General features: G+C 35.8%; 1 protein-coding gene across 3 annotated transcripts; it reads right to left on the bottom strand.

Annotated features, from left to right (window-relative positions):
• Positions 1–88: 88 nt before the first annotated feature.
• Positions 89–27,763, bottom strand: LOC149578258 (uncharacterized). 3 transcript variants are annotated; one of them, XM_089827968.1, is made up of 21 exons: positions 27,402–27,763; positions 18,235–19,815; positions 18,095–18,163; positions 17,774–17,978; positions 17,532–17,628; positions 17,371–17,433; positions 17,222–17,290; positions 16,918–16,999; positions 16,749–16,808; positions 16,609–16,661; positions 16,369–16,529; positions 14,661–14,826; positions 3,013–3,070; positions 2,715–2,771; positions 2,304–2,534; positions 2,165–2,229; positions 1,929–1,985; positions 1,687–1,780; positions 1,171–1,311; positions 629–1,080; positions 89–458 (listed from the first exon to the last, which is right to left on the bottom strand). In XM_089827968.1, exons 2-20 carry the CDS (start codon positions 19,735–19,737, stop codon positions 967–969), a joined length of 3,345 nt encoding a protein of 1,114 aa, XP_089684094.1. In that variant the 5' UTR covers positions 19,738–19,815; positions 27,402–27,763; the 3' UTR covers positions 89–458; positions 629–966. The 3 variants fall into 3 exon arrangements, with proteins under 3 accessions (XP_089684094.1, XP_089684098.1, XP_089684095.1); XM_089827972.1 differs by having other exon boundaries at positions 89–449; XM_089827969.1 differs by having other exon boundaries at positions 18,235–19,807; positions 27,402–27,668.
• Positions 27,764–27,922: the final 159 nt, after the last annotated feature.

Raw genomic sequence — 27,922 nt, 5'->3', positions numbered from 1 at the left:
GATCACAGGTGTTATCTTTGCGCAGTCCTTGGGCATATGTTCAATCACGAATAGAATAATTGCAGCATAAAATATTTACACAAGTATCTCTTTCAAAAATGACTTCAGATTCACAATAAGCAATGATAAGCAAGATCATTCAGAGCTCCAAAGCTTTCCGAATAATGTTACTCCAAGGGCAATTTCACATATAATCAATATCTAGGTTCCAAGAAATCCTCATACAAGAAGATTAAGAGCCAGAAAGGCACTAAACAATATTTCCTTCCCAAAAGGATACCAACAACTCAACTTCTAATCTCTCCAAATTAGGAGTAAACCATGCTGACAAGGCCAACATAGAATACTCCCTATACAGGGAATATATAATGCCTAACATTCCTGTGCATGTGCTGTATTTCATCAAATAAACAGCATAGCTCCCATGATAGGTTGTCCACTGGCAGATCCTGCAGATGCTGGTTTAAATAGAAGTTAAACACCGAAATAGAATATTCAATTAAAGTACTTGACAACATAAGCCCATCTTTTAGAAAGAATATTAGCATGGAAGGACCAAGTTGGCATAACCACACTAATAATAATAATAATATCAATGCAATCTTTCTAGGCAAAATCAACCTCTTACCTTATCACACAATCTCTTTCGTTAGACCGTGGATTGTATGATAACTTTATGGTATCACTCAAAAAAATTCCTTCCAAAAATTAGTCCTCAAAAATGCAGAAAGAGTGCACTGCTCATCACACGGACAACTAGACACCATTCTTCGCTTTTGTGTTCTTTACTAAGAATTCCCTGAACAAATTAAAGGTGTTTCCCATACAAATCATGCTTTCTCAGGAAACGGGTATCTAGGACAAAACAGCACACTCCAGATGGTCATCAAAACTATCCAAACATAACAGCATCCGTGAGATGATTGTGCACATCATTGAGAATGTTATTCAGCTCAATGAACCTCTCTAGAGACCATTGTCTGCACTGGCATGAGCACTGCTTAAGCTTGAAAGTCGCTTCTCTAACATGGAGTTTCCCTGGAAAGACATGATCTGCAGGTCCTTTCTATACATTTGGAACTGCATGTAAAAGCTGCAGTTAGATTACAAGGCAAAAACATTTTGTAAACACAAGCATGGAACAATTCAAAATGACTCTCTGACACAAACCTGCTCTTCAGACATATTTGTGAAGCCAAATTTATTTATCCAGAGAGACTCTGCTTCTTCAGCTGCAGGTAACACAAGGTTCTCAACATTCAAGAAACCAAGCAGCCTCTCAATGCATGAAAATAAGGTTTGAAAGTAGCCCTGGAAAAAAAAAAAGCAATCTTCAGTCTCTGTAACATGCTTCTATTTTCCAGCATAACACTTTCTGGATTCATATAACAAGAAAAACTCTTCTTTTAAGAAACGAAGGAACAAACTTTCACAACTATCATTCAAGTCAGATAACAAATGAAAACATGGTTTTTTGCTAAAGTAACAAGTTCCAAAATAATTGGGAAAACGGATCAACTCCCACTGGAAAGGGAACATTGAAATATATAACCCAATAATAGGTTACCATAACCAGATGACAAGTTAAGCACACAATTTTTCCCCATTGGTCAAAAAAAATGGGAACAGCTAAATACAAAAAAAAAAAAAAATTGGATTACATCACTAAACAGATTAAAACATCACCAGTCCTTGACTTTTGGGGGTAGTGGCAACAAGAGGCAGCTCTGCAACTTGATGTCCAAAAACTCGAAAAACTCCAGCTGAGACCACCATCGAACTACATTCACACAAAAAAAAAAATGATTGCAGTACAGATGTGTGTATCCTACAGATGATAAACCATCACAGCCTAGTAATGAATGATAACCAAGAATGTAGAGAAATAAATTATTCAACGTATAAGTACAAAACGTTTAAATACTTACTCAACAGTCAAAACTGCACAATACATCCCTCCAAATTCTTGATCCCTTATACTTTGACTGAAAGGAACACCCAAACACAGTTTTAATAAATTTGCTGAAAAATTTTGGAACTGCAAATCAATTACAAAAGAACAATTCAGACAACATCTATTCTTAAGAATCAGACAAAGAAAAATTGAGAGGGAGCTGGTTAGAAGAATGGTACAAGAAGTGGAGAGAAGGAGATTCTCAATCACCTGTAGACCATTGAAGGAATTAAGTCTCTACCTGTCACCCGATCAATTATAGGATCAAAGCATTCCTGCCACAATAACACACCATTAAGCGTACTAACCGTGTCAAAACAAACTTGATCCAAAGAGAAGATATTCTTACACTAAATATAGCAGCAGCTTCTGAAAGCAATGCAGTTTTGTCATTGTCGCCTGTTTTTCCATAAAGAAGCTGCCAGCTTATATTAGTTCCCAGCTGTTCTTCATCATTATTGATCTGCTTCTTCATCAGCTCTTTAGGTATCGTTTTGGGTCCATGTTGAACCAATTTTTTCAGTGCGTTATGTATCGTTTTACAGTCACTGGTACAGAACCACTCTCCCTCTGGTAATTCCTGTTGCAAGATAACCAAGAAACAAATTCACCCATTAATAAAAACTTGGTATGCTGTTTTGAGGGCTTGCGCATCAAAATGCAGGCCTTCGCTATTTTAAAAAGATATTATAGAAAAGCACATCCCAGAAAAAGGTCAATATATTGCACATCTAAAATATACTCGAGGACTAAGAGTAACCTTTAAATCAGCCATTCCATGGTCTCTTAAACAGCCAACATGAAACTCCTTCTCACACTGCACATGAACAAAAAAATTAGACAGATTTGGACGGTTCTATCTTCTCCTTATGCTCTCTAGCATCCTAATGATATCACGTAGTGCCATCCGAAAAAATGATAAGGAAACAAAAAACTAACACAATCAAATCCCGAAACTACTTTACCATGCACAAGGATTGTGGAAATCTAATAACTCTGAGTTTTAAAACAAACAAAACTAAAAATACAGAAGAATATGGAGCACAGATTATCTATACCTGGTCACAAAGCATCACTGTCCTATCCCCAAATCCAGATTTATTAAAATCTTCAATTCTGAATCAACATGGCAATAACAGAGATTGACAGCACTTAATTCATATTGTTTGCACGTCTCAGAAAAAGAATAAGCAATTGAGATGAAATATAATAAGCAAATGAGATCTAATCAACTATAAGCTAAACTTTTGAACTGGGATATCATCTAATTTAAAAAAATTTCATATTCATTTAAACTAAGCTCAAAAGACACTTGGAACTTGAATCTTGAAGGAGAAGTCCTACGGTGCAGTACCTTAACTGTAGTAATCAGCTATCAAGAAGAAGATTGTATGTTTTAAAGCAAAAATATGGCATTAACCTGAGGTTACAACTTCCAAAAGATTGCTCATTGATTCATAGCTCTACGGCAGCCACTATAAGAATTTAAGAATGACAACTTCTACATTTCAATTTTACTTCACAAATATTTATCATTGTAAAGAGATCGATAGCCAAGGGCATTTAAATAACTTGAGTACATTTCAATGATGCAATCCAATATTGTTCATTAAATTACTGTTTCCATGTTAAACATTTTAAAAGTAGCAAGGACAAATATATAGATAATTAAAAAGCCAATGTTTTTAAGTTATTTTGGACATGTGATCAACTAACTAATCAAAGAAGAAGAAAACACATTTTTACAAACCATGCCTATGCTGAAATCATACATGTATAGGATAACGAGAATCTAGGTAACAAGAAAAACAGTTTTTTGAAGATACTTTGGACATAATCAACTAAGTAATCAAAGAACAAGAAAAACACATTTGCTCAAACCATGCCTTAGCAGAAATAATGCGTATAGATGTTCCCTGAATGCTAGAATAGTATCTTGCAACAAATATCGAACTTGATCAAATTTCATCTTATGCATCTCATACGTATAGCATGCTGAAAGAAGCTTAACAGGTAATCAATTTTAGTCAGTTGTGGATAGTAGATACAGAAGTTGTATTCTAATTTTTTGAAAAGCTTATTTATCCTATAAAATTTTACCGTGTAGTTTTGTCAAGAAGATGCCTCCCTTCCCCCCACTGTGGAGGCAGAGAGTTGTCAGGCCTCAAGACCCTTCTCTTCCCAAGGCTTCACAACATGTAATAGATTCATTAACTTATAGTAAGGCTTGTCCTATGAGCACTAAGATGCTTATTGCTCCTTCAGTTCCTACTGTGGTTCTCCCTCAAAGCACCATGCAACAGTGTTGAGTTCCCAATCAAATCAGTTGGTGCTTGTCACATACCCAGACATCCATCCCTGGTTAAGGCTGATCATGAAGTCATGCAAGGGGGGGTAAAATTTCAAAACTAGGGCTCATTTGTAAATTGATATATTTAGTTCTTTATGCCCTATCTCTAAGAGTTGATGCGTGGGTTTCAAAAACCTAGCACTCCAAATTTACTATGTTACCAATTTGGTTTAACAATATGGCATTTTTCAGATATCGGTCATACAAAAATCAGGTACAAATATAAATCACATATGGAATAGAGGAAAGTTCAATTTCTTTGGTTTAGAATCATCTGAAAATAGAATCAAGCATACCCCAATGATTGAACGTTGGATATGATGGTTTTCATTACAATTCGAAAGGCAACAATATTTTATTTGCCTTTTCAATTATTAACTCTACGAAATCCTAAAACATCATCCAAAATGTGTTTAATCACCATTTAACATTAAAACATTGGAAGATGTTAACAATGTCAGGAAAATGTGTGCTTGCAAATGGGGTTTCAAGCAGAGTGGATTTTACCATGGAGGAAACTCTGTAGTTAAGTGCAATCAAGCTGGAGTAGCACTGGAATGGGTGACCTCCCGGGAAGTCCTGATGCTTCACTCTGTAAGCATCACCTAGATCCAATGAGTGCTAAGTGTTCCATTCATTATGATGAGAGATGGGTTTGTGTGAACCACTACTCATGAAACATGGGTCAATGAGTTCTACACAATTTAATCCTGATAGCAATATCACAATGTCAGGCTGTTTTGTTTTAAACGGCACTATGTTTCTTGTTCGAAAATGTTTCTGATCACCATGAAACATTAAAACCCTGGAAGATACTGCAAATGTCAGGCTGTTTTGTTCTGAGCTGCAATCTGTTTCTTGTTAACATTCCTTAAGAAGCTAAAATAACAGTAATGTTCAGAGTCTTAGATCCCTATATAATAATAATTAATCTGTGCATCATTTGAAATGCTTTGAACAGAAGGGTTTGAAGTTATGAAAACTTCCTTGCCAGATAATATGCTTAAATGTTCAAATCAATCAGGCTTTTTTGAGAGTCGAACAATCTTTCAATTACTTTTTCAAATGAGATATATTGTACGCGACAATATATATGCATGCCAAACCCTACGCAGTGCAATCCTCTTTGGATTGAATCTGCATCACATTTGGAAATTTCTACATCTTCAAATAATTGTGTTGTAAATAGCCCATGTAAGCCATTCCCTACAAAGGTAATGAGATTTTAAAACAAAATTTATAAGTTTATTATATTATATACCAAAGGAAATTTTTTGTTTTAAATATATTTTTTTGTATAATTAAAGTGAAAGGTAAGGACCTCTCCCATTATTCAATTGAAACTGTATTGCACAGGTTGTTTGATAAGAGACTAGAAGATGGATAAGGGTAAGGGCCTCTCCCATCATACTATTATGTTGAAAATATATTGCAGAGGCCATTAAGATACCAAAAGATGGATACAGTGTACACCTTAAATGACAAAATGGGCAATGCTACTTGCTGATAGTATAGACCCCAAACACTGATAACCTTTGCAGGATAATTAGACTGACTATACCTGGCTAAATGTGTACAATTAAAACAGAGTTTCATTAAAATCCTACCATACACCAACTATGAAATGGTAATCATCACTAACTGCAGACTGACATTATATTAATCCAAAGGAAATACTGGATCTACTTGAGAACACAGATTTAACCAAATAACATAATTAGAAACCATCCAACTCTAGGGAATAAGATCCATTATTTTGCTATAAAGTGATACTCTAGAAAACTCTAGGGATTGTACAAATAGTATTTGATGTAAAGTGAGGCTTGCCTCACTCTTCAACCACACTACCAATCCCCTACCAATCTGATAGCCTATCACTTGAAAGTTGAAATTATGAATTTTGGCTGCTCTGCCCCATAGTTTGATAAGTAATCTATAAGAATATTTACCTCCATATAGCAATAGAAAGTGGAATATCCTTTAATGAAGCAAGCAGCTCCCAGAATTCTATAGACCTAAACGTGTCCATATCTAACCATACTTGAGTTTACCCTATTCTAGCCCTCTATTAAACAAATATTTAATACTTATTCAATTAATGTATCCTCCCACATCACTCTACTCATATAAATAATTGAATAATTTTATTATTATAGAAATAATTATGGAGTGGCGTGACTATGACTTTGACTAGATTCATTGAACCTAGACACTTGCCAAGACTCAAACTGACTTTGCATCTTATCCATCCATTCCATACTGCATCCCCAAAACCTAGCCACTCAGATAAGAATTGGCCCTTCATGTGGCACTTGTGACATGCCTATTCTAATTTTAAACACTAATACTCTATCAATCCTAACCTTCCATTAACCAATGCATCTTGGCCGATTTCCCTCTTGAAATTTCTATAAATTAGAGGCTTCTCATCCCATTCGCATATCTACCATCATGTTGTCAGTTTCATAAGCAACCACGTTTTGTACAGAAAGGAGTAAAACCAAAGAGCATTGGGTGCAAGTCTTCTTCAGCTCTAAGGATAAAGAAAGGTTTTAGATGAAAGTATTGTGTGCATTGCATTTATCTTCTCTGTTATTTACTTTTAATATTTCCTTGCCCTCAACTTCTTTTGAGATGTTTTAGAGCATGTGCAGTGAATTATTACAAGCAAATTGCCTATTGACCACAATGCTAGCACAATGCAAAGGTTGGAAGAATCAGAACAAATTTCATCATATCTAAATGACCCAGGTCCATATCAATAATCTCCTGGTTCTTGTTCACTAGCTTGGCTGGTATGAGGTAGCCCTTGAAATTGTAATTCATTGGTGCTGCAATTGTCATACTTCTCCAAAGCACGAGTTAAAACCATCAAATAGACTTATTCATCTGGCTATTTGCAAAAAAATAATCAAAATGCACCAAAAGGTCAAGCATACACACCAAAACTTCATTTCATTTACCTTTATTCATCATTAATCATTTACCAAAGCTCTTGGGGTTTGAGGGTGGAGATACCCACAAAAATATTGAGCCCTAATTAGCTCAAATGTTAATGCCCAAGCTTCAAAGAAATAACCCCTTTCAAGGCTTGGGGATATCGCCATCCCCGATTTTTCAAGGGTGTTTACACCCCCAAAAGATATTAGGTTTCAAAGTTTAGGGACGGGCTCTTTAGTAAGAACCATCATTTCAAAGTTGGGGCAATTGACATCCCCAATCAACAACCCCCAAAAGATATTAGGTTTCAAAGTTCATGGATAGGCTTCTTAGTAGGAACCATCATTTCGAAGTCGGGGCAATTCACATCCTGGATCCTTCGAGGATCAGGGATGTAACATCCCCAACATGTTAACATCCTCAACAAGACCTTTGGGCCCAATTATTAAAGACCAGCCCTTCTTTTGATATAAACCTTTTCCATTGATTTTTCAAGGGATCGAGTGTTGGGGATCCCCAACTTCTTTTGGGTACTTGGATCCCCTGAACCCTTAATTAGTAAAAGATCAAAGATCTTTAGGGGATCATGGATCAAGGGTGTAAAATTCAAAAATCCAGCACTATGACTTTCTGATTTGAAAGCTAGGGTTTTCACAAGTCGAGTTTTTGAAGGTTCTTTAGTTGGTTTTCAGACTCAAATAGGGTTCTTATACTTTGTCTTGATTTTGTCAAAGCGGATGAATTTGACTAGGTTTTGCAGTGTCTTAGGTTGCTGACAAGACCAAATTGGTCCTTATTGAAAACCAAAAACTAAAGCTATTAGGCCAAATTTGAAAGCTAGGGTTTTCAAGTTTTCACAATTCGAGTTTTTGAAGATTATTTAGTTGATTTTCAGGCTCGAGTAGGGTTCTTATACTCTGTCTCGATTTTGTCCAAGGGTGATGGGTTTGACTAGGTTTTGCAGTGCCCTAGGTTGCTAAGAAGACCGAATTGGTTCTTGTTGAAAACCAAAAACTAAAGCTACTAGGCCTGATTCTATTGCTAAACTACTACTAGCCTACAATGCCAAATGGCGAAAAAACTCAAGAACACAAACAAAAATGAGAAAATAGAAAATCCACGGGTGTGGACACAAACCCTACCTAAAAGTGATGAAGTAGAGGTTCAATCGATGGAGTGGGCTACAAGTTCTACTAGCTAAAGGTAGTACTTGCTCTATGGTTGCTTAGAGTTTGCTAGTGGCAAGGTGTGCAAACGAGTAGCAGAACGTCCTCTACATACAGGTGCCAACATACAACAGCGATAAAGGTAGTTTCTAGGATTTGAATGGGTGCAGCCTTGTAGGGCAGATGAGCTTTTGGAGGTGCATGTCTCCGTGGTGATGGAGCCCAAATTTGTATCTCCATGTGTGAAATTATGTTGGAAAGTTTTTTTTGTGAAAAAGAGATGATAATCAGGAAATTATAAGATCCAATCATGGAATGAAGAATACTGGACTAAAGACATCCACGTGTGCAAATACTTTTGAAGAATTCATTGCAAATTTACAGCAGACATTATGCTGGATGCAGAGCAGGTTTGAGTCAGAATTTGGAACAATCATAAAATGACATTCATCTCATCAATTTGATTGCAGACTTTGATAAGGTTCGTATGGAAAATGTTGAGTATTCTAATATAGCGGATATGAGCCAAATAATGAGGTACCGATTACCAGATTTATCAGAGTCTTCAAGGCAGAATTCTGAAGAGTGTTTGAGCAGATAAGAGGCCTTTTGATCAGAGTTGAGGAAGCTTCACCCAACGTGTAAAATCTCGAAATAATTAGAATATTTTTTAACATAGTTGTAAGAAAATATGCAGGCTATTTGACAGAAGATATGTTACTGTATTTGCAAAAGAAGATGGGTAAATCTCTAATTATACTGGAACCAGTGTTCTGGAGACCAAGCCACACACTATCTTATACTACAGCAAAGGAGATGAAAAGAAGGCAAAAGCCACATATCAGAATAATATACTCACGTATAAGTGATACAAAGAATGCTTAACCATGTGGAACAAGAACAAGCATATCTTGTGGAACTCTACGATTTTGTTGCACATAAAATGGAAGAAACATCAGACTTTGAAGACGGGAATGATTGTCATCATTCAGTATGACAAGATGTTTCCTTTGCAAAGGCCTACATAATGGTTTCATGGTGATAAGATTTCAGCGATATCCTCCATGAGACTCACCCACAATTCCAAATCTGCATGAATGTATACGGCAGAGTCAAATAGAAAGACTATTATCTTAACATTCAACATCTCCATTTAAATACACATGTATGTAACAGGACAACAATATGTTCATCCACGGGAAAATATTTATTAAGGCAACAGTATAATATTAGTGGAAATCACTATATAACTGAGGCCCGATAAAAGAGTGCGTTCAGAAATTATCTACCTATATCTTTGCCGTGAGGCTCCAGATTCAGAAGGGACGTGAATATTTGGATTATAATCATTAGTAACTTTAATGATAAAATCAGACAGTGTTCAATTGCTATTAAAATTGCAGATGTTTGGAGGCTATAAAAGGAGTTATATCGTTGGGAATGTGTGGCAGTCTGAGGAACAATGAAGACAAGCGGGTGGTTGTTTGCCGCTCAGGAGGAACAGAGCCACTTGAGCAAGGAGATTTGCATCGATAGTTAAGGAGCTTTGATTAATATTTTACATCTCTAATGTTATTCTGTTTTGGTTGCAGGTCTATGTGATGTGCCATGAAGGAGAAAGCTTGCACACATTTGGAACATGGAGACTCGAAGTATATTCATATTTTGAATCAACGTGATTTCCAAAATGGGAGATGCATCATCACTATTTCCATCATAGTCGGAGATGTGTGCGTGAGCGTGGAGTCTCTATTTTCTCCAAAAGATCACATCCGATTCTGCAAGCACCAAGGAAATTAGAACATACATTTCATGAACCGATGGATACATATTCAAGCGATGGACGCAAAGGTCATGGGTTAACACCAATGAAGGATATAAGGTACAAGAATCATTAGGCTGCCAGTTTTATTTCAATATAATTAAAATCATATCAAGTATTAAATATTGGTTAGTTTTTTATGAAGAGGTGCAAAGTTTGGGAAGGCAACCGATGCCTTTTGATCCTCTATAAATATAAGATGTAAAATCTTACATTGGATATACATATTCATATATACTTTCCAAAATTTCATACTATACATGCCCATTTGATGTATTATATTCTTTCATTGGCAAATGAATGAATTTTTGAACCAAGTTCGTGAATTCCGGATTATTGAATAACTATGTTACCCCAGGTTTTCAGGATGGGGGGACGTGGGGACAGGGAAACGGGTTTCCAGGACGGTTTTTTTTCCTCGGAGCAAGGGACGGCAGGGGACGGCAGTGGGAACAGCTATATAAAAAGTAGGGAAAATTTTAAATATATAGGAAAATTTTAAATATTCATATAAAAACATGGATAACGCATGCTTATATAAATTATAGAACCTTAACATATAATGTTTGTGTTAAATAATTTAACTTTAGAGTTCACATGAGAGTGGAAATCAAACAAATTATCAAAACTGAAACATTAATTTTATGGGACAGCCAAGGGAAAGGTTTCTAGAAGTTTCCGAGTTTCCGAGACGGCAGGACGTGGGGACAGGGTCAATTTTTGCCGGAAACGCGTCCCCGGGTAACATAGTTGAATAAATATATTTATATGCTATTCTGGAGTCAAATTGCATTGGATGGATCATCCGTAAGGAGTGTCTCCAGTGCAATTTTATTTTCAGCATTATCAGTAAAAAAATATTTATTTTATTTGCATGAAGCTTTAGAATTAAAATATTATACAGTCTCGTCCTTTATAATTATTATTTTAATTTTATAAATAATTTATATGATAGATAAGTGGGCAGGATCAATTATAGCATTTTAAAATCGAACATCATAGATATTGAGAAATATTTAATTGTTCCCGAATCTATGTATCCAGGTGTGCTATCTCAAGAGTGTATCCTAGATCTTTCCTGTGAGCCCGGATTGCCAAAGTTCTGATGACATGCTTGCGATCTGACCAGCTGCAGTTATCTGGGCCGGTTGTTCCATCCCCTAGCCAATAATAGGCAGAAGTCTGCTATGGTTTCAGCAATGTGTGATTAAACAGCAAGCAGCAATACACTCACTGGCCCCCCCTTCTTTATATGGCGTTCAGATGTCTGCTATGCCTCAGCAAAGTGTCTATTCACTTATTTTAAACCCCTGCCCAGTAGGATTATCAGAAATGAAGACGCTTCTCCGACCCCTATAGAATTGTAGGCAAGTGGTCTAGTTTGTCTCCAAACCATAGGAGCTAAAATACATTCTAGACTATTTTAAAATTGCGTCCATATATTTGATCTGTCGCATCTTGATTACTAAATTGTTTATAATTAATGTGCATAGAATTTTATAAAGTTGTATGTTTTTAACTTATAATACTGACTCTATCGCCCTTCGGCACTGGTCTTTATATCTTCTATAATTCGTAATCCATACAGTGGCAATTATTTCATATCTTTCCTTTAAAGAGTTGATATATTCATTTGTTGCACTAATCTATACTTATTCTTATTTTAAAAACATTCATACAATCATATACTTTTATTCTTCATTCGTAATTTGCAAATTTGAAGTTTTTCATATACTTTTATTCTTCATTCATAATTTGCAAATTTGAAGTTTTCTATAATTCTTGCCATTTGGAAAACTTTCATTGTATTTGTGTTTTAACCAATCTGCTTTAAAAATCTTGGATTTAACGTTGCTGTTGAGGATCAAGTACACCGGCCTTGGTTTTGCAGAGCCAAAAGTGCAGGAGATTTGGATCGCATCGATCAATCCTGTCAAGTTGGCCATAACCAATTGGATATCCCAGCATCAAGTTGGCAAGACTCGTGGGATTCCAATCTGCAGTTTTGGGAACCAACACATGGCATCCCCAATTTCCCCATTGTCGATCCCCAATAACAAGAAAAAAACAGAGAAAAACAAAAAGGTACGAGGGGCAGGCTTTCAAGGGTCCCATGCCATGACACCTCCCATTCCCAAACATTCAGATCAGCAGAAGACAAGAAAAAACAAAAGGAAAAAACAAAACGCAATGAGGGGTTTCAAGTGTCAGGCTTTCAGGCATATAAAGAATCATCAAGAAGCCTGAAAGTCTGATCAGCAAGTGCCCAAAAAGACAAAATGGAAAAGAGAACAAGGCAAAAACAGAAAGGGGGGTCCCCATTCAAGTTGCCCTAGAAAATCACCTTATTTAGAGGACATGTTTTGAGCAGCTGTACATCTAGTAAAATGCCTCAATCTCTGCCTCTTTAATAGTCCTCGTGGATAGTTTCTTTGAGGTGACTTAGATTAAATTGCCATTAGTGTCTCAAATGTGCAACCAGCTCCTGAAGGACCAGGATTTCTTTGAAATACCATCAAAAGTCATCTTCCATGTTCCTATCAAAGATCATTTGATTATTGAACTATATATAAAAATTGGAATCAATGACATCCCATTAGCGATATTAAATTTCAACAATTTTGTATCTGATTTGAGGTTAGTATTTTCAAATTTATATTAATTCTAAAACATTGAATTTAGAAAGATCAGATTTCCACAATCCATTAAAATTGTTCGTAATTGCTTCCGGCTTAAGATTGTGTTGAAATTTTTACCATCAAAATTTCGAATCACACTACGTGATTTATCAAATCACATAGTGTAATTTGAAATGTTGATGGTACGAACAATTGAATTTAGAAGTTAATATTAATTTTTTTATATAAATATAGAATTGTTGATTCATATTGTTCGAATTTATTTAATTTTTTATATAAATATAGAATTGTTGATTCATATTGTTTGAATTTAATAATGAATTAGGTGACAATCTTATTCAAATGTGGTTTTTAAATTTAAGTCTTATTAATTAGGCTGCAAATATGTACATATTTATGATTTTTACATTTTTTGGTAGACATGCCCAAAATGTATCCAACCCCCTCCCATAAAAATTGTCATATGGCAATCCATGTCCCAATTCATCAATTAGGAAATTTATCCCAGAGCTCAAGAGCTTTTAGCTATTTTGTTCCCTTTTGTCGATCAAGTAAAGATTGATCTTAATTGGGAGAAGGCCGACAGTTCAGAGATAAACATATTGCTAATAAAGCCCATGGTTCCCTGCACTTAACCCCTTGATGGTGAATTTTTACGTTATACTGGCTTGGATGCATTTGCCATACATTCCTCTTCAATTGTTGATTAACTTGCATTTTCAAAGTATTGTAAACTTGTAAGACAGATTTTAGGCATTGGACCTGAAACTTATAGTTCTCTACATTCACACAGATAAGTGGGAAATGGATATTTTGATGGATGAGATATGACTCCAAATGGACAACCATGTGCAGAAGTATAGGTTCTGCATAATGAAAATGAAAATGATGCTTAAAGATGGATCATGTAGCACAGTAGTGCTTGTTAGTCAGACTAAATAGTTCTAAAATGACAAAAAGGTAGAAGGGTGTATGTTTATTTCACTTATCAGCAAAGAGGGCAGAGCCTGAATCTTCTGATAAATTTAATAGATCCTCTTCAACTGCAACTTACAAGCAATCTCTTGAAGAAAGTGAAGTAACGAGTTGTGCAATCAAATGGTGCAAATGACGCTCCTTCACCCCATGCCAGGTACATGGTAGTAGTTTGTTCCCCTGTCATAGAGGCTTTACAGGCTGTGGTTTGCCCTAAATCTATTCAATGCAGGAGGATAGAATGATGAATGCAAAGAGTACCAAACCTGCAAATTCACAACTTACTATACCTTCTTATTTAAAACCGGTATGCTTATTGGTCATCATGATTGGCTGACGATAGCTCAGGGGGAATAGGATAAAACATCCAGACTATATTTTAGATACCAAATATTAATCTTTATCGGCATCTCCGAAATTGTCAGATTACAAGAAGGATACAGTGGGCTGTACTCATATAAATGATGGAGAAGCATCCCCTAGAAAGCCGTCTGAGAAAAATGGCTTTACGTTCTCATGAGAAAAAGGGAATGACCTGCCTCTGCAGCCTTGGTGTTTATATTTTGCCTGTTTTGCCCCTGCATGATTTGTTTATTGAAGATTTTCATGTCTTTATGGTACCATTTCATGTTCGTATTTTGGGCTGGGGCTCCCCAATAGAACCCTATTACTTTTTTTTTTAAAGTAATATGTAACATTAATACTTTATCAGAAAAAGCAGTTTATCTGGCCATCATTCAGAAAAAATTACATTAAGATTATATCAATACCAAAATGAATACACCAAACAGACATTAAATAGAATAAAAGATACCTGCACAGTACACAACCACCAATTGTTTTCTCTGGTGCCTTGACAACACGTGTACAGCGGTTGGAAGGTCTTTCCAGAGATGACTTTCTTATGGTTCCGGACTGGTATCGACAGTAAAAGCAATACCAAATATTTCCATTTGGAATGCCAGGCAGTCGTGCGCAATCTGTCAAGTAGATAATGATAGAATTTAACAATCGGATTCAGTACCAGATTAGGAAAATAAAGAGATGAGATGCAAGAAGTTAGCTGAAACCTGAAATAAAAGACAATGTTAAGTCATCAAAGTTCATGTATCAAAATAAACATGTTTAAATATTCAAAGTTAACAAATTCCTTACTTAGCATAAAAGGACCATACTTGATGCCTGTAGATAGTCTATCAAGATGTTAGCAACAAAAATATAGTCCAACAAAAAAGGAACAAATAATTATTGCATTGAAAAGATTAAAGCATGCTAATTTTTTGGTTCATGTGAATTGATGAATCATGTAACCATAAATGACACAGTATCAAAATGACTGTAACAACTTGACCCAGATAACAATTTATCCAAGATTTCTAAATATATAGTGTATGATGGAAGGCATATGGAAGAGATCAGAAAAAGCTAGAAGATAAATTAAAAAATTTGAAGAAATATCACCAGTATCCAGGCCTTCAAATTATAAGTGCTGATATCTTCTGACTAATAATTTGTTGTGGGGCTCAAAAATAGAGTTGGCAGATAATTCAAGAATGAATGTGTTAGATTCATATCCTAAGAAAGATCAAGTCAATAACCAGAGAGTATAGAAGACATTACTCCAGTTTCCTTAAAAGAGCTGTCTATGAAAGTACACCGCCGAACAGTGGAAGTCAAAAAATAGACTTCAGCGACTTGGAAGGATCTACTAGTAACCAAATTACAATAAAGCACGAATAAGAGGATACAAGAGACCCTCTTAAATCACCAATATGAAGTTTCCATTTTTGGCATGCTTAAAAGGTCATGAGTCATCCAACAAATAAGCGCAGGACAACATACATTACCTCTACAATGTGAACAGAAAAGAAATAGAAATTACTACAGAACAAGAGAATGCATGTAGGCTCAGATTCCTTGTGATTTATTCATGACCCTCAACCATTGCAAACCACAGAGTTACACAGCAGTCAAACCCAAAGCTTAACTCCAAAATGCTTTGAAATATTGAAGTTTTAAAGAAGTGAATAAATGGTATGTTTTTCAAAAACCAGTGAATAAACTCACAGAAATAGTTCGATACATCAATTGTTTGGAATAAAACATTTGATTTGTGAATAATATTTATGCTTTCACACAAGCAGAAAAAACAGCATTAACTTCACAAATTGGCACCAGCATTCTGTAGTATCAATTTATGTACATCTCCTTCCATTGCCAAAATTGCATTTTCTGCTGTTTCCCAGTTTCCCTCAATATTATTTTCTATAAAATATTATAATTGCCACCTTAGGACAAAGATGATTTTGATGTATCTCTGCCCACTACATTTTCCAATAAATAAGAAAATCAGCATACTGTTTTGCTACTTTTATAAATGCTATAGCATTTCATACTTTAACAAGAATTTCCCATGTCAAACCTGATTGACTGAACTCCATTTTAAAATTTTGTAAAACTCTGTAACATGCATATTAATCTTTGTTAAATGGCTCAGAAATAACAATGACCGTCGCATTCACCTGTGTGAAAGGCCCTTGGACAGCCATCACAACAGAGCAGGTCTCCTCCATCTCCACATTCTGTACAATAGTCTTCATTATCATCAACGCATCTTTGGCTTGTCAGAGAAACAGCAACTTCATGCAGAGAACGCCCATCGGAAAGATAGACACAATTGTACCTGTCAATTCAAGTTTCAGCACAGGTCTACTATTTCAAAGTTCAAACACAGGATAGTTAAGCAGTGAATCCATACTTACGGATTCCGCCTTGAAGCAAATCCAGCGTGTGCTTCAAACTGAGAAGAACTAATCTGCTTGCAAAACAGAATCAAAACTTAGAGTTGTCAACAATAAAAAATAAGAATCTATTGATTAAACAAACAAATTTTCATACACACCACAGTATTGCAGCAACTGCAGCATATACCAGGTCCTTGTTTATACCCATCTAATATGCGCTGTTGAAATTTAAAAACCACATCACAGAGATTTTTTCAGTATCAAAAAAAGAAAATGAATAAAACAGCCATGAAAACACCAAAATGCAACTAATCCAGACAAGTATACCTGTCCTTTTACATAATAGGCCAGCTTAGTTCCATCTGCCAAACCATTTGGTTTGAAAATTATCTTATGCAAAGTCATGTCTCTGCAAAAAAGAAATTGAATTCAAAGCAAACAAATTTAAATCACTGTGCCAATTACTTATTAGGTGACCTCTGTCATTAAATGCCCTAATCAACTAAAATCGATAGTTTAATAATGTGGTCAAACTAGCAGAAGCACACACAATTTTGTCTAAGTGTCTGTTACCAAAGATAAAGCAAAAACACACGAGAAATGAGATCCTCAAACAAAACACGATATTTACTTCTGCTGCATCCTAGCCTTAACATTTTGTTTATCCCGCACTTTGACATCTGAAACACTAGGAGAGCGCCTGCATTTCAAATTTCATTTCACTGTTAGCTGAGAAAAATAGAAAGTTCTTGGAAACCAAATCAAAGAAGCAATAGTTACTTGATGAGCAGCCTTGTGTTTGGTTTGTCTTTCACTTTCCGTTCCAAAATTCTAGGACTAGGCCTGCATCATGATGTTTTAAGTAGTATTATGTTAAACCATAATTGCGTCCATAGAGAGAAATGTAAGATCAGGCTACAATAGTTGCTTTTGTACCATACCTTACACGAACAGTTAGTGCCTTCTGATTTTCTTGTGCCTCATCACAGATTCGACAGATTGAACTAGATTTCCCTTTATTAGATTCATCAATAGGTGCTACAGGCAGTTTAAACAACAAAATATATCAATACCACTACAAATGTGACTTAAATGGACAAACCACACTGCTTAAATGTCAAGGTATGACAATAAACTTTTTTGCACAAAAAACTAATTAAACCGTAAATTATAAGCACATTACCTCTACATTTCCGACAAGCATGGAATCCTCTATTTGACGAGCAGTCTATAGCTTTGCTAATAACTTCACTAAAGTTTTCAGGTGAAACACTCTTGGCTTCTTCAAAGACATCACGCAAAGACCTTCCATTCTCAAGAATAATAAAATCACTGGCATGCCTTGCTGTACTGCCAGCATGAACTTCAAATTGGCAAATACTGACAACCTTTAATTCAGGCAACATATTGAATGAGTGACAAGCAGCACCACATAATAAAAATAGTGCAAAAAAGATATACATATATATATATATATACTGAAAACCATCAGTGTTATGTTCACCTTTTTTCCTTTGCATGCGCTGCAATTGCACAATACTCCTGTGCCTCTTAAAATGCCACTGAGCAATTCCTGAACAAAAAGACAAGCTATTAAAAATCTTAGTTACATTATTGGTGCAACGGAGAGCATTTGATGTGTACCTGTTCTCCCCGGCCCACATATCGAACAACATGACCTTCAAGTAAACCTGTTGAAAGAAGCAATTTAACAGTTGATGGGACAGAATTGAACACTGTTTTTTCTGGCATTTTGATCTTAAGCTTGATTTTAGTTGAATTCCATAGTGGCTGATTTCTGGATACAGAAACATCTCGTTGCATGCTTTCTAACTGGGTTGCAACATTTTCTGGAGATACACCCAACTTCCCAGTCTTGGAACGTAGCATTCTACTATTTGGAGATAATGTATCATCACTTGGTAATGCAAATTGTTGGTTGGGCTGAGCTTCATGAAAGACTGAGCTTTCTCGATTACATTTGGACTCGTGATCTTCATTTCTTTCACATTCCTCCATAGACCCCATGGAACTCTTCTCTGTGTTCTTTCCTTCAGATTCTTTATTTTCTTCCTTCTTGTACTCGGAATACTCAGCTATTGTACCATTTTCATGAGAAGAAGCCTCACCCACCCTGGTAGACAATGGCCTATCAGAAGGTTCACAACCATTTGGAAGGAAAATTTGCTTGTGATCCGCTTCCTCATATTCCATAATATCTTGATGTTTTGTCAATCTTGCAGGATCTCTTTCCTGAACTTTTTCTTCAGATGCCTGAGACATCAACTTCTCCAAACTAGCTCCTGATTGATTCTGGGTAAAGTTTGGGGAGTTCATATTAATCGATTCAAGGTGTTTTCCATCTTTATATCTTGATTTTCTGAGTCTACTTGCAATAGAATCAGCTTCTGCAAAAGTCATTTCACCCCGACAAGGTGATACAGTACAAGGCCTTGAATGAGATGAGTCATCACCAAACCCTTCTGCAATCAAAATATCATTGTCACCATTTTCAGTAAAGCTTCTACAAAAGGTAACACCATTTTTTTTGGTATTCATAGGTGTTAAAGCTTTCTGTGGAGTTGATGGATATGCATGATCACTAGAGCTACGTTCAATGGTAGAAGAGGTAGTATGAAGACTTGCATGATTGTTGGCAATAGGCTCCATCATGTCATATGGGACTAACAATCCAACCTTGGGCAAATTCATTTCAGATTGACCTGGATGCATTTGAATGCAATTATCATGTGGTGAATCTGGAAGACACCGTTTACCATGCTTATGACTACCTCTTCCTCCAATTGGCAATTCCATATAGTCTGTGAGCTTTCCCATACTCCTCAAATATCGAGTTTTCCAATTATCTGCCTTTTTTTCACTTCCAAACAGGCGGCGCTTAAACTCTCCCTTCCGAGGGCTGCAAGCCTCATCAATTGAATAGATACAACCTTCTGAATTGCAATTTGCTGGATTGCTGTCTAGGCTTTGCCTTTTAGTTAATGGAGTTGAAGGGTCATTTTTTTCATTCTCATCGTTTTCAAGCCTGTGCTTCAAAAAGGTTCTAGGGTTCTCCTGCATGTTTAAATTTTCCATGATCTGGTTCCTACCCTTGCCAGATTTACCATGAATTTTCCCCCTGGCCATTTAACAGGTCATGTACCGTGGGCATATAACAATTGGTAAATTCCCTCTTTATAGAGTTGGAGAAAGGAAACTGCAAAACTAAAAAAAACGAGTACAATTATCAGCTTTTCAGGCCAATACACCGAATGATAATGAATAACATGGAATATATAAAAACAAGAATTTAGATTATACAAAAGCACAAGAAAAATGAAACAAAATTAAAACAATAAAATTTCCAACACGCCTAAGGACTACAATGTCTTGCATGTTTGATATCCTTGTGTTTGAATTTTAGTGACACTTAATTCTTTGAATTGTGTTACTGTGGTTCAAACATTCTAATATGTCCCACATTTATAATTCTTGGATGCATTCTTAATGGTGCAAGTATTGCCATAACACGACAAGGGGACCATACCAAAATACCTATGCTCCACGGGGACGCGTTTCCTGGGGTTTTACCGTCGTACCCGTACCAGGTACGAAACGGGTACACAGGTACCCTTTTTGGCCATCCCATGTGTCGTGCCAAATGGGCAATTTCAGGTACTGTCCCCGAAATGCCATTTCCTGTTCCGCTGGAAACTTGGGCATGGAAATCTGTATGAGGGACGCCATTCCTGTCCCTCGAGCATCCCCAAAACCCCACCCCGTCCCCTTTTTCCCAGCACACGGTCAGCATTGAATAAAGTTTAAAAAAATGTTTTTTTTGGCTTTGACTCCCATCCGCACGAGGCCCACATGGATGTTAGGTATTTATAAAGTATTGTAAACCCTACTTTGGCTTTAAAACACAAAAGAGTCAAGTCTTTTGTTCGAGTTATTTGGAAGTTGGGAAGAGGAAGAGGAAAACAGTAGCCTTGCAGATACTCAGATACATTATTGCTTTTGATTATTATGGAGTTGGACATCTCATTTACACTTCTAGTATTTACTTTCATTATGTCATTTTGATTTCATGCATGATAATGATACATTGATACTTGGAGCCTTTGGGCATTTTTGCTAATTGTATGCAATATTCGGATATATATTCTCATTTTGATTTTAATCTTGATAGTTTTCAATTTCCATGCATTCTATGGTGAATGATTTATCAATGATATGATATGCATACTTGAAATTTATCTCTAAAATCTAATACTCCATATATAAAAATTTAAAAATACCCTATATTTTATAGCCCTCTTGTAAGGTCCCGTCCCCTAAATTTTGGCTTCAACCTATACCCATACCGGAAACACGTTCCCGTCCCCTAAAACACCCCCTTCCCGGAAACTACATGGAGCATAGCAAAATACTTTTAAGTAACAACAGAAGGGAGATAATTTAATATACCAAAATCCACAAAGAACTTTCAAGACAGATCTCACCTATAACTCTCCCAAAATGAGCTTCAAACCAAACCCAGTAAGTCAGCCTAGACAGTTAGATGTCAAACTCCTGAATAGAATTCACAATGTTTTTTTAAATTAAATTAATAAACTTAAATATTGCCAAAATAGAATTTTTCTACTGTTATTCTCTATCCCTGTTATTATCTCTGTACAAACAGCGGATTCAAAAAACATCATAATCTAACCTTCACATATTCTACTTCATAATGCTGAGCATCAATCCCTACCTAGATTCACTTCAGAACTTCAGAATCTATCTCCATCTAGCCTCTAGGGATAGGCATCATGGTATTCCTTAGGTTTAGAATCACTTGGTGACATGATTTCAGCATAAGACCAATGGTTATCACAATTTCTGAAGTCTGTGATGGTGGGAATATTGACGCTAAGAGCAACATTGTAGTAGATATACTGTGATGGGGAAATGATTTCCCTCCGAGGCAGTCAATGCCAATAATAAATCATCCATCTATCAAGGCCGATTAGTTCTAAAGTCATTCTTTCGTAATCAAATTGTTGAAAACTTGAAGCTGCATGCATAGGTCAATCCCATTATTTATTTATTTTGAAGTTACAGTGCTAAAATCCTTGATTAAATGATAATTTCCTTGTAAGCTGTAAAGAACATTTAAGATTAATTGATTAGATCTTTGTGAATCCTCTAATCTATGCAAATCCGAATTTACTGAACAAGCTTATCTCATGCAGCTAGTCCAGTTATAGAGAAACTCGTCTGTGGATGCAAAAACAAACTTTGTCTAGCACGAATCATAATTCTAAATTGAGATCTGGGTTCAAAATACAAAACTTGGAATTGCCCCCGACAAGGACAATAATAATTAGCAGCATTCTCAATATGTAATTATGTATCGCAATGAAAATGTCTTACTAAAAAGGCTAAATATCTAAAGGAAGAAGAAACCCATTGGATTAGCTTAGGAACACGTGTCCACAAATCTCACAGCTTATGGACAAAGTTCAATCAATAAGCTACTGTAGATAACCAATGTTTTGAGCAACATTGCGGCAATATTACAATGTTGCCATAAGGAAAGTATTTCCCACCAAAGTTCTCATGAAACTTGTCTGCTAAGGCCAACTGATCCTAGTTTTAGTGTTTACTGTTTCAAAGTTCCCTTCTTGGAAATCACAGATGTCACTCAAGCTGTCACAAAGTTTAATTACCAAACAGTTAGAAAAATAGCAACTCCCACAATGGAAAACATAAACTAAATGAGTCAAGCTGTTACCAGATTGCACTAAAATAGATATGAATGCAACACACATTAGGGTATCACTGTTTTTTAATGCAAAGGCCCAAAACCTGAAAAAGGGCAAGACTGGAAGCAACTCCTCAGTTGATAAGGTGATTTACCCCTTATACTTTGGCAGGTTGAGTCAAAGGTGATCAGCTGTTTCATCTTCGAAAAAAATGCTGAAAGTGAGAATGTTTAACATGCCAGAGAGAAATATCTAGTATATAATAACTTACAAACAGGGCCCTTGTGAATTGCATAGGTTATGGGAGCCAGAATTTAACAAAAAAGCCTAGCTCGTGTCTATAGTATATTTAAATGGAGAGGTATGATGTACAATTTTCATGTACCGTCTAGGACTCACAATCTTTGGACCTCCAATTAGCTTTTAGAATGCAATACCACTACGCTACATGTTGCCATTGAGTTTCAGAATACAAATTGCTTTGAATACTCTTGTTCTCTTTCATCCCATTTAACTTTTTAAGCCACATTTCTGTCCTCCAGTTTCATAACCTGGCTCTAATACCCATACTTAAGTCATAAAGCTGTCTGCATATGTTGACTGAACATTGATCAGAGGCAAACATAAATCTCTATATTTAATTGCCACTATTCCAACCTAATTGAGGAGACCAACATCAGGTACCCCTATTTTGTCCCTCCAATCTTCAATTAGACTCTTACTAGGGCATTAAAAGGTGATATTTCTCGATTTATCCACAAGCAGCTCCCAAAACATCAATAAATCCTCCCAGAACAAAACCTCATGAAGACCTTATAAAAATCTCATCCCTAGTAACTAACCCTAATCTGCCCAATAAAAATGCTGCATAAATAACCAAATCAAACACCACTAGGCACTAAGTTGCAACCCCCTCACTCCTGAATTCCAACAAATGAAAGGGGAAAGACACAAAAACTCCCCTTAACACTGCTTAAAAACCAAAAAAATTCCCAACACAAACCCTAAATTCACATCCAATGGTTGAAATTAACAGATCAGACCAGGCATACCTGCAAAGGAGACCGCAAATCCTCACCAGGCCATTAAATCTCTCAAAATTTTCCCAGTGGCTGTGAAACAATCACTGATATAAACTCACCTCTGATGACTCTTTGTTCTAATCGGACTAATAATTACTCCTGCTGCGATCACATACAAAGACATCGAAATGAAATGTCGAAGTATAATGGTGAGTTTAAATAAGAATTAAGATTTATTTCTGCAGGTCCTGTCTTGGATTAATTACTGGCAGGGAGACATAATTGGTTGACCTACTCTCGTTATATTCTCTAATTAAGATTTTCATATTTTCTTATGATTCTGGTCAGAGTTTGAGATTTTCAACATGGCTGAACTTCCTGTGTACTCATAGTCTGGCGTGGCTAATCTTTGAATAGTATTTTTGCCATATGTACGAGTAGAGACGCGTATTGGAATTTTCTTATTGGTTTCTACATTTGAGTTTAGCATAAAATTCTGTGGACAATTAACATCAAATATTTCCTTTTTCTCATTCTACAGAATGAAAGAGGTTTTAGCTAGTTTGAACATAAGATTCAAGTTGTGAGGAACAATGATTGAATGAATGAATGATTTTAATGAATGTATGCGAGTGAATGCTTTAATAATCTAAAGAACAATAGTTGTTTTAATGTGTTTAAAGAAGAACAAATTTTGGGAATCAATGATTGAATAAATGAATGATTTTAATGATGTGTAATAGAGTGAAAAGTCTAAAGAATCAAGAACAATAGCTTTGGGTTATCTTCAATATCAGATTTCTTACTATGAATCTTTACCAGTGAATGTTTGGAAGGGATGGGGTGATAAATTAGGTCCGATGATGATTGTTTTCAAGAGGAATTTTATCAAATGGTTAAGGGTAAGGAGATGATAAGTTTGTCTTCAAGTGATTGTTGTTGTTTTAATTGAGGTTTTATATGGTTGTAAATCTAAAACTTAATCTTGGCCAATCAAATTAAATGCACACATTTTATCTTTAATCAAACTAGATTAAAGTAACGATAATTGTCTATCATAGAAATATTAGATTAGGAATTCAAATGTAAAGGAGGTTAAGCAACTTATCTTTGGAAATAATGTGAAAGAGTGTATAGTATCCTAAAATAAACAATAAAATTTTCATTACACCTAAGGACTACAATATGTCTTGCATGTTTGTAATCCTTGTGCTTGAATTTCAGTGACACTTGATTCTTAGAATTGTGTTGCTGTGGTTCAAGCATCCTAATATGTCCTATATTTATTATTCTTGGATGCATGCTTAATGGTGCAAGTATTGCCATGAAAAGGCAAGGGGACCATGCCAGAATACTTTTAAGTAACAAATGAAATGGGCTAATTTAATAAACCAACATCCACAAAGAACTTTCAAGACTGATCTCACTTATGACTCTCCAACAATTCATTTCAAACAAAACCAAGTAAGTCAGCTTGGACAGTTAAGATATTGAACTCCTGAATAGAATTTGCAATGTTTTTTTAAAATTAAATACTGAACTTTTATATTGCCAAAATCAAAATTCTATTCTTATTCTCTAACCATGTTATCATCTCTGTACAAACATCAGAATCTGACCTTCAAATCATTCTACTTCGGAATACTGGGCATTGAATCCTACCTAGATTTACTTCAGAATCTACCTTCATCTAGCCTCAAGGGATATGCATCATAGTATTCCCTAAGTTTAGAATCACTTAGTGACTTGATTTTTGAACTTTGTTGTTCAGTGAAGTTAAACATTCTCCACTATACGGTTCAAAAATTTCTCATTGTCACTTTGATAGCACATATCTCATCATCATAACCCAAAACACACCATACTTCTGTGTATAACATTCAGCGCACTCTCATGCAGCAAACTTTGCAATACCTCTAATATAATTCAATGACTGGTTGAATATATTGGCAAATAACATGTCGTTTATTGGAATCCCACATAATCAACCAAAGATTATCACATTTTCCAAATTTTCCCCTTCCCTTTGATGGTGAGAATAACCAAGGCTGAGAGCAACATTGTAGTAGATATAAGCTATTGCTGTGGAGAAATGATTTCCCTTCTAGGAAGTCAATGGTAATAGGGAAGTCAATGGTAATAATAAAGAAGTCCATCTACTAAGACTAATTAGTCCTCTTTCATCATCTAATTGTTGAAAACTTGAAGCTGCATGCATTGTTTAATTCCCTTCTGTTTTTTAAAGTAATATGGGTATACCCTTATAAGTTGTAAAGAATGTTGAAAGATTAATTGATTAGGTCCTAGTGAATACTCACTGAACAAGCTTGGTCCATGCAGCTAGTCCAGTTATAGAGAAACCCATCTGTAGATGAGAAAATAAACTTTGTCTAGAGCTAATCATAATTCTAAATTGAAATATGTGTTCAAAATACAAAACTTAGAGGAGGACAAAAAAAATAGCAGCATTCTTAATATATAATTATGTATTGCATGGAAATGTCTTTCTAAAAAGATCAAAAGCCTAATGAAAAAGAAAATCATTGGATTTGCCTAGGAACAGATTCCCACAAGCCTCAGAACTTATGGAAAGCCAAAGTTAAATCAACAAGTATAGTACATTACCAATTAGCCTCCCACACATTTCTTAGGTGTGGATACCCAATAAATCTCATTAATCACTGGAAGCTTAATTTCAATCAACAATATGGCACATTGCCAATTTGCCTCTCACAATTTGGTACTGTGGATAAACAATGTTTGAGCAACATTGCAACAATATTCCAGTGTTACCATGGGGAGAATATTTCCCACCAAGGTTCTAATGAAACTTGTCTGATAGATCCTAGTTTCAGTGTTTACTGTTTCAAATTTTCATTCCTGGAATTCACAGGTGTCACTTAAGCTGTCACAATGTTTAATTACCAAACAATTGAAAAAATGGCAAATCCCACAGTGAAAAACAAACTAAATGAATTAATCTGTTACCAGATTGCACTAAATATATATGAATACAACGCAATGAGGATTTCAATGTTGCTAAATACAAGGGGCCAATGACCAAAAAAAGGGCAAGAACAGAAGCAACTACAAAGTTGATCTAGTAATTTACCTATTGACGTTGGCAGGTTGGGTCAAAGTTGATCAGCTATTTCGTATCAGCAAAAAATGTTGAAAGTGAGATTGTCTAAAATGGCAGAAAAATATCTAATATTATATAATAACTTACAAACATGGCCCTTCTGAATCTCATAAGTTATGTGAGATAGAATTTTACAAACAAGCCTAGCTCATGTCCATAATATAGTTAAATACGGGAGGTATAATGGACAACTTTCATGGATCAACTAGGACTCGTGATCGTAGGACCTCAAGTAAGCTATATGAATGCAATACCACTGAAGTACATGTTGCCATTGGGTTTCGGAGTACAAATTGCTTTTAATACTCTCGTCCCCATCCCTCCCATTAAAGCCACATTTCTGTCCTCCAGTTTAATAACCTGACTCTAATACCCATACTGAAGTCATAAAGTTGTCTGCATATGTTGACTGAACGTTGCTCAGAGTTTAACATAAATCTCAATATTTATGTTGCTGCTAGTCCAACAAAAATGTGGAAAGCAATATCAAGTACCCCTATTTTCTCCCTCCAATTCTCGAATAGGCTGTAATGAGGTGTTAAATGGTGATATTTCCCGAATTCTACACAACATGCTCTCGAAACAGCAATAAATCCTCCGAAAAAACCCCCAAAACGAAACTTCACGAGGACCTTGTAAAATCTCATCCCTAACACATAACCCTAATCCGCCCCTGAATAAATGCTCCGTAAATAACCAATTCAAACACCAAAAACACAAAAGTTAATAGTAAAGAAAATCCACCGCTTCATCCTGATCACGCCTCCCGAATTCCAACAAATCTAGGGATAAAGAACACAAAAACCCCCCTTAATACCCCTAAAAAACATAAATTTTCCCCAACACAAACCCTAAATTCACATATACCGGTCAAAATAAACAGATCAGATCGGGGGATACCTGCAAACGAGACCGGAAATCCTCACAGGACCATTAAATTTCTCAACATTTTCCCGGGGGCCGTGAAACGATCGCTGGTGCGAACTCCCATCCGACGCCTCGTTGTTATGATCAAACTAATAATAATTACTCCTGCTGCAGATCACATACAAAGGGATCGAAATGGAATTAAGTATAATGGCGAGAGATTTAATTAAGAATTAGGATTTATTTCTGCAGGTCATCTCTTACATTAATCACTGGCGGGGAGGCATGATTGGTTGACCTACTCAAGTTATATTCTCTAATTGAGGTTTTTATATTTTCTTATGATTCCCGGTCGGATTTGTTTGAAATTTCCAACACAGCTGGACTTCGTGTGTACTCGTACTCTGACGTGGCTAATCTTTGAATTATATTTTTGTGTTACGTGGACAAGTTGAGACGCGTATTGGAATCTTCCCGTTACTTTCTACATTTGAGCGTAGCATAAAATTCTGTGGATAATTTAACATAGGATATTTCCTTTTTCTCATTCTACG

The sequence above is a fragment of the Cupressus sempervirens genome, chromosome 1 (genome assembly GCF_028749045.1).
Source record: "Cupressus sempervirens isolate cs-2001-9-10 chromosome 1, ASM2874904v1, whole genome shotgun sequence".
Lineage (NCBI taxonomy): Eukaryota > Viridiplantae > Streptophyta > Pinopsida > Cupressales > Cupressaceae > Cupressus > Cupressus sempervirens.
This window is presented reverse-complemented; position numbering and strand designations above follow the sequence as displayed.

Excerpts from the sequence above, each read along its gene's own strand:
- LOC149578258 (XM_089827968.1), bottom strand. The coding sequence starts at position 19,737 with ATGGCCAGGGGGAAAATTCATGGTAAATCTGGCAAGGGTAGGAACCAG. Across the intron at positions 17,979-18,094 it reads GCGCATGCAAAGGAAAAAAG|GTTGTCAGTATTTGCCAATT; the intron begins GTGAACATAACA and ends CCTGAATTAAAG. Across the intron at positions 1,986-2,164 it reads ATTCCTTCAATGGTCTACAG|TCAAAGTATAAGGGATCAAG; the intron begins GTGATTGAGAAT and ends TGTTCCTTTCAG.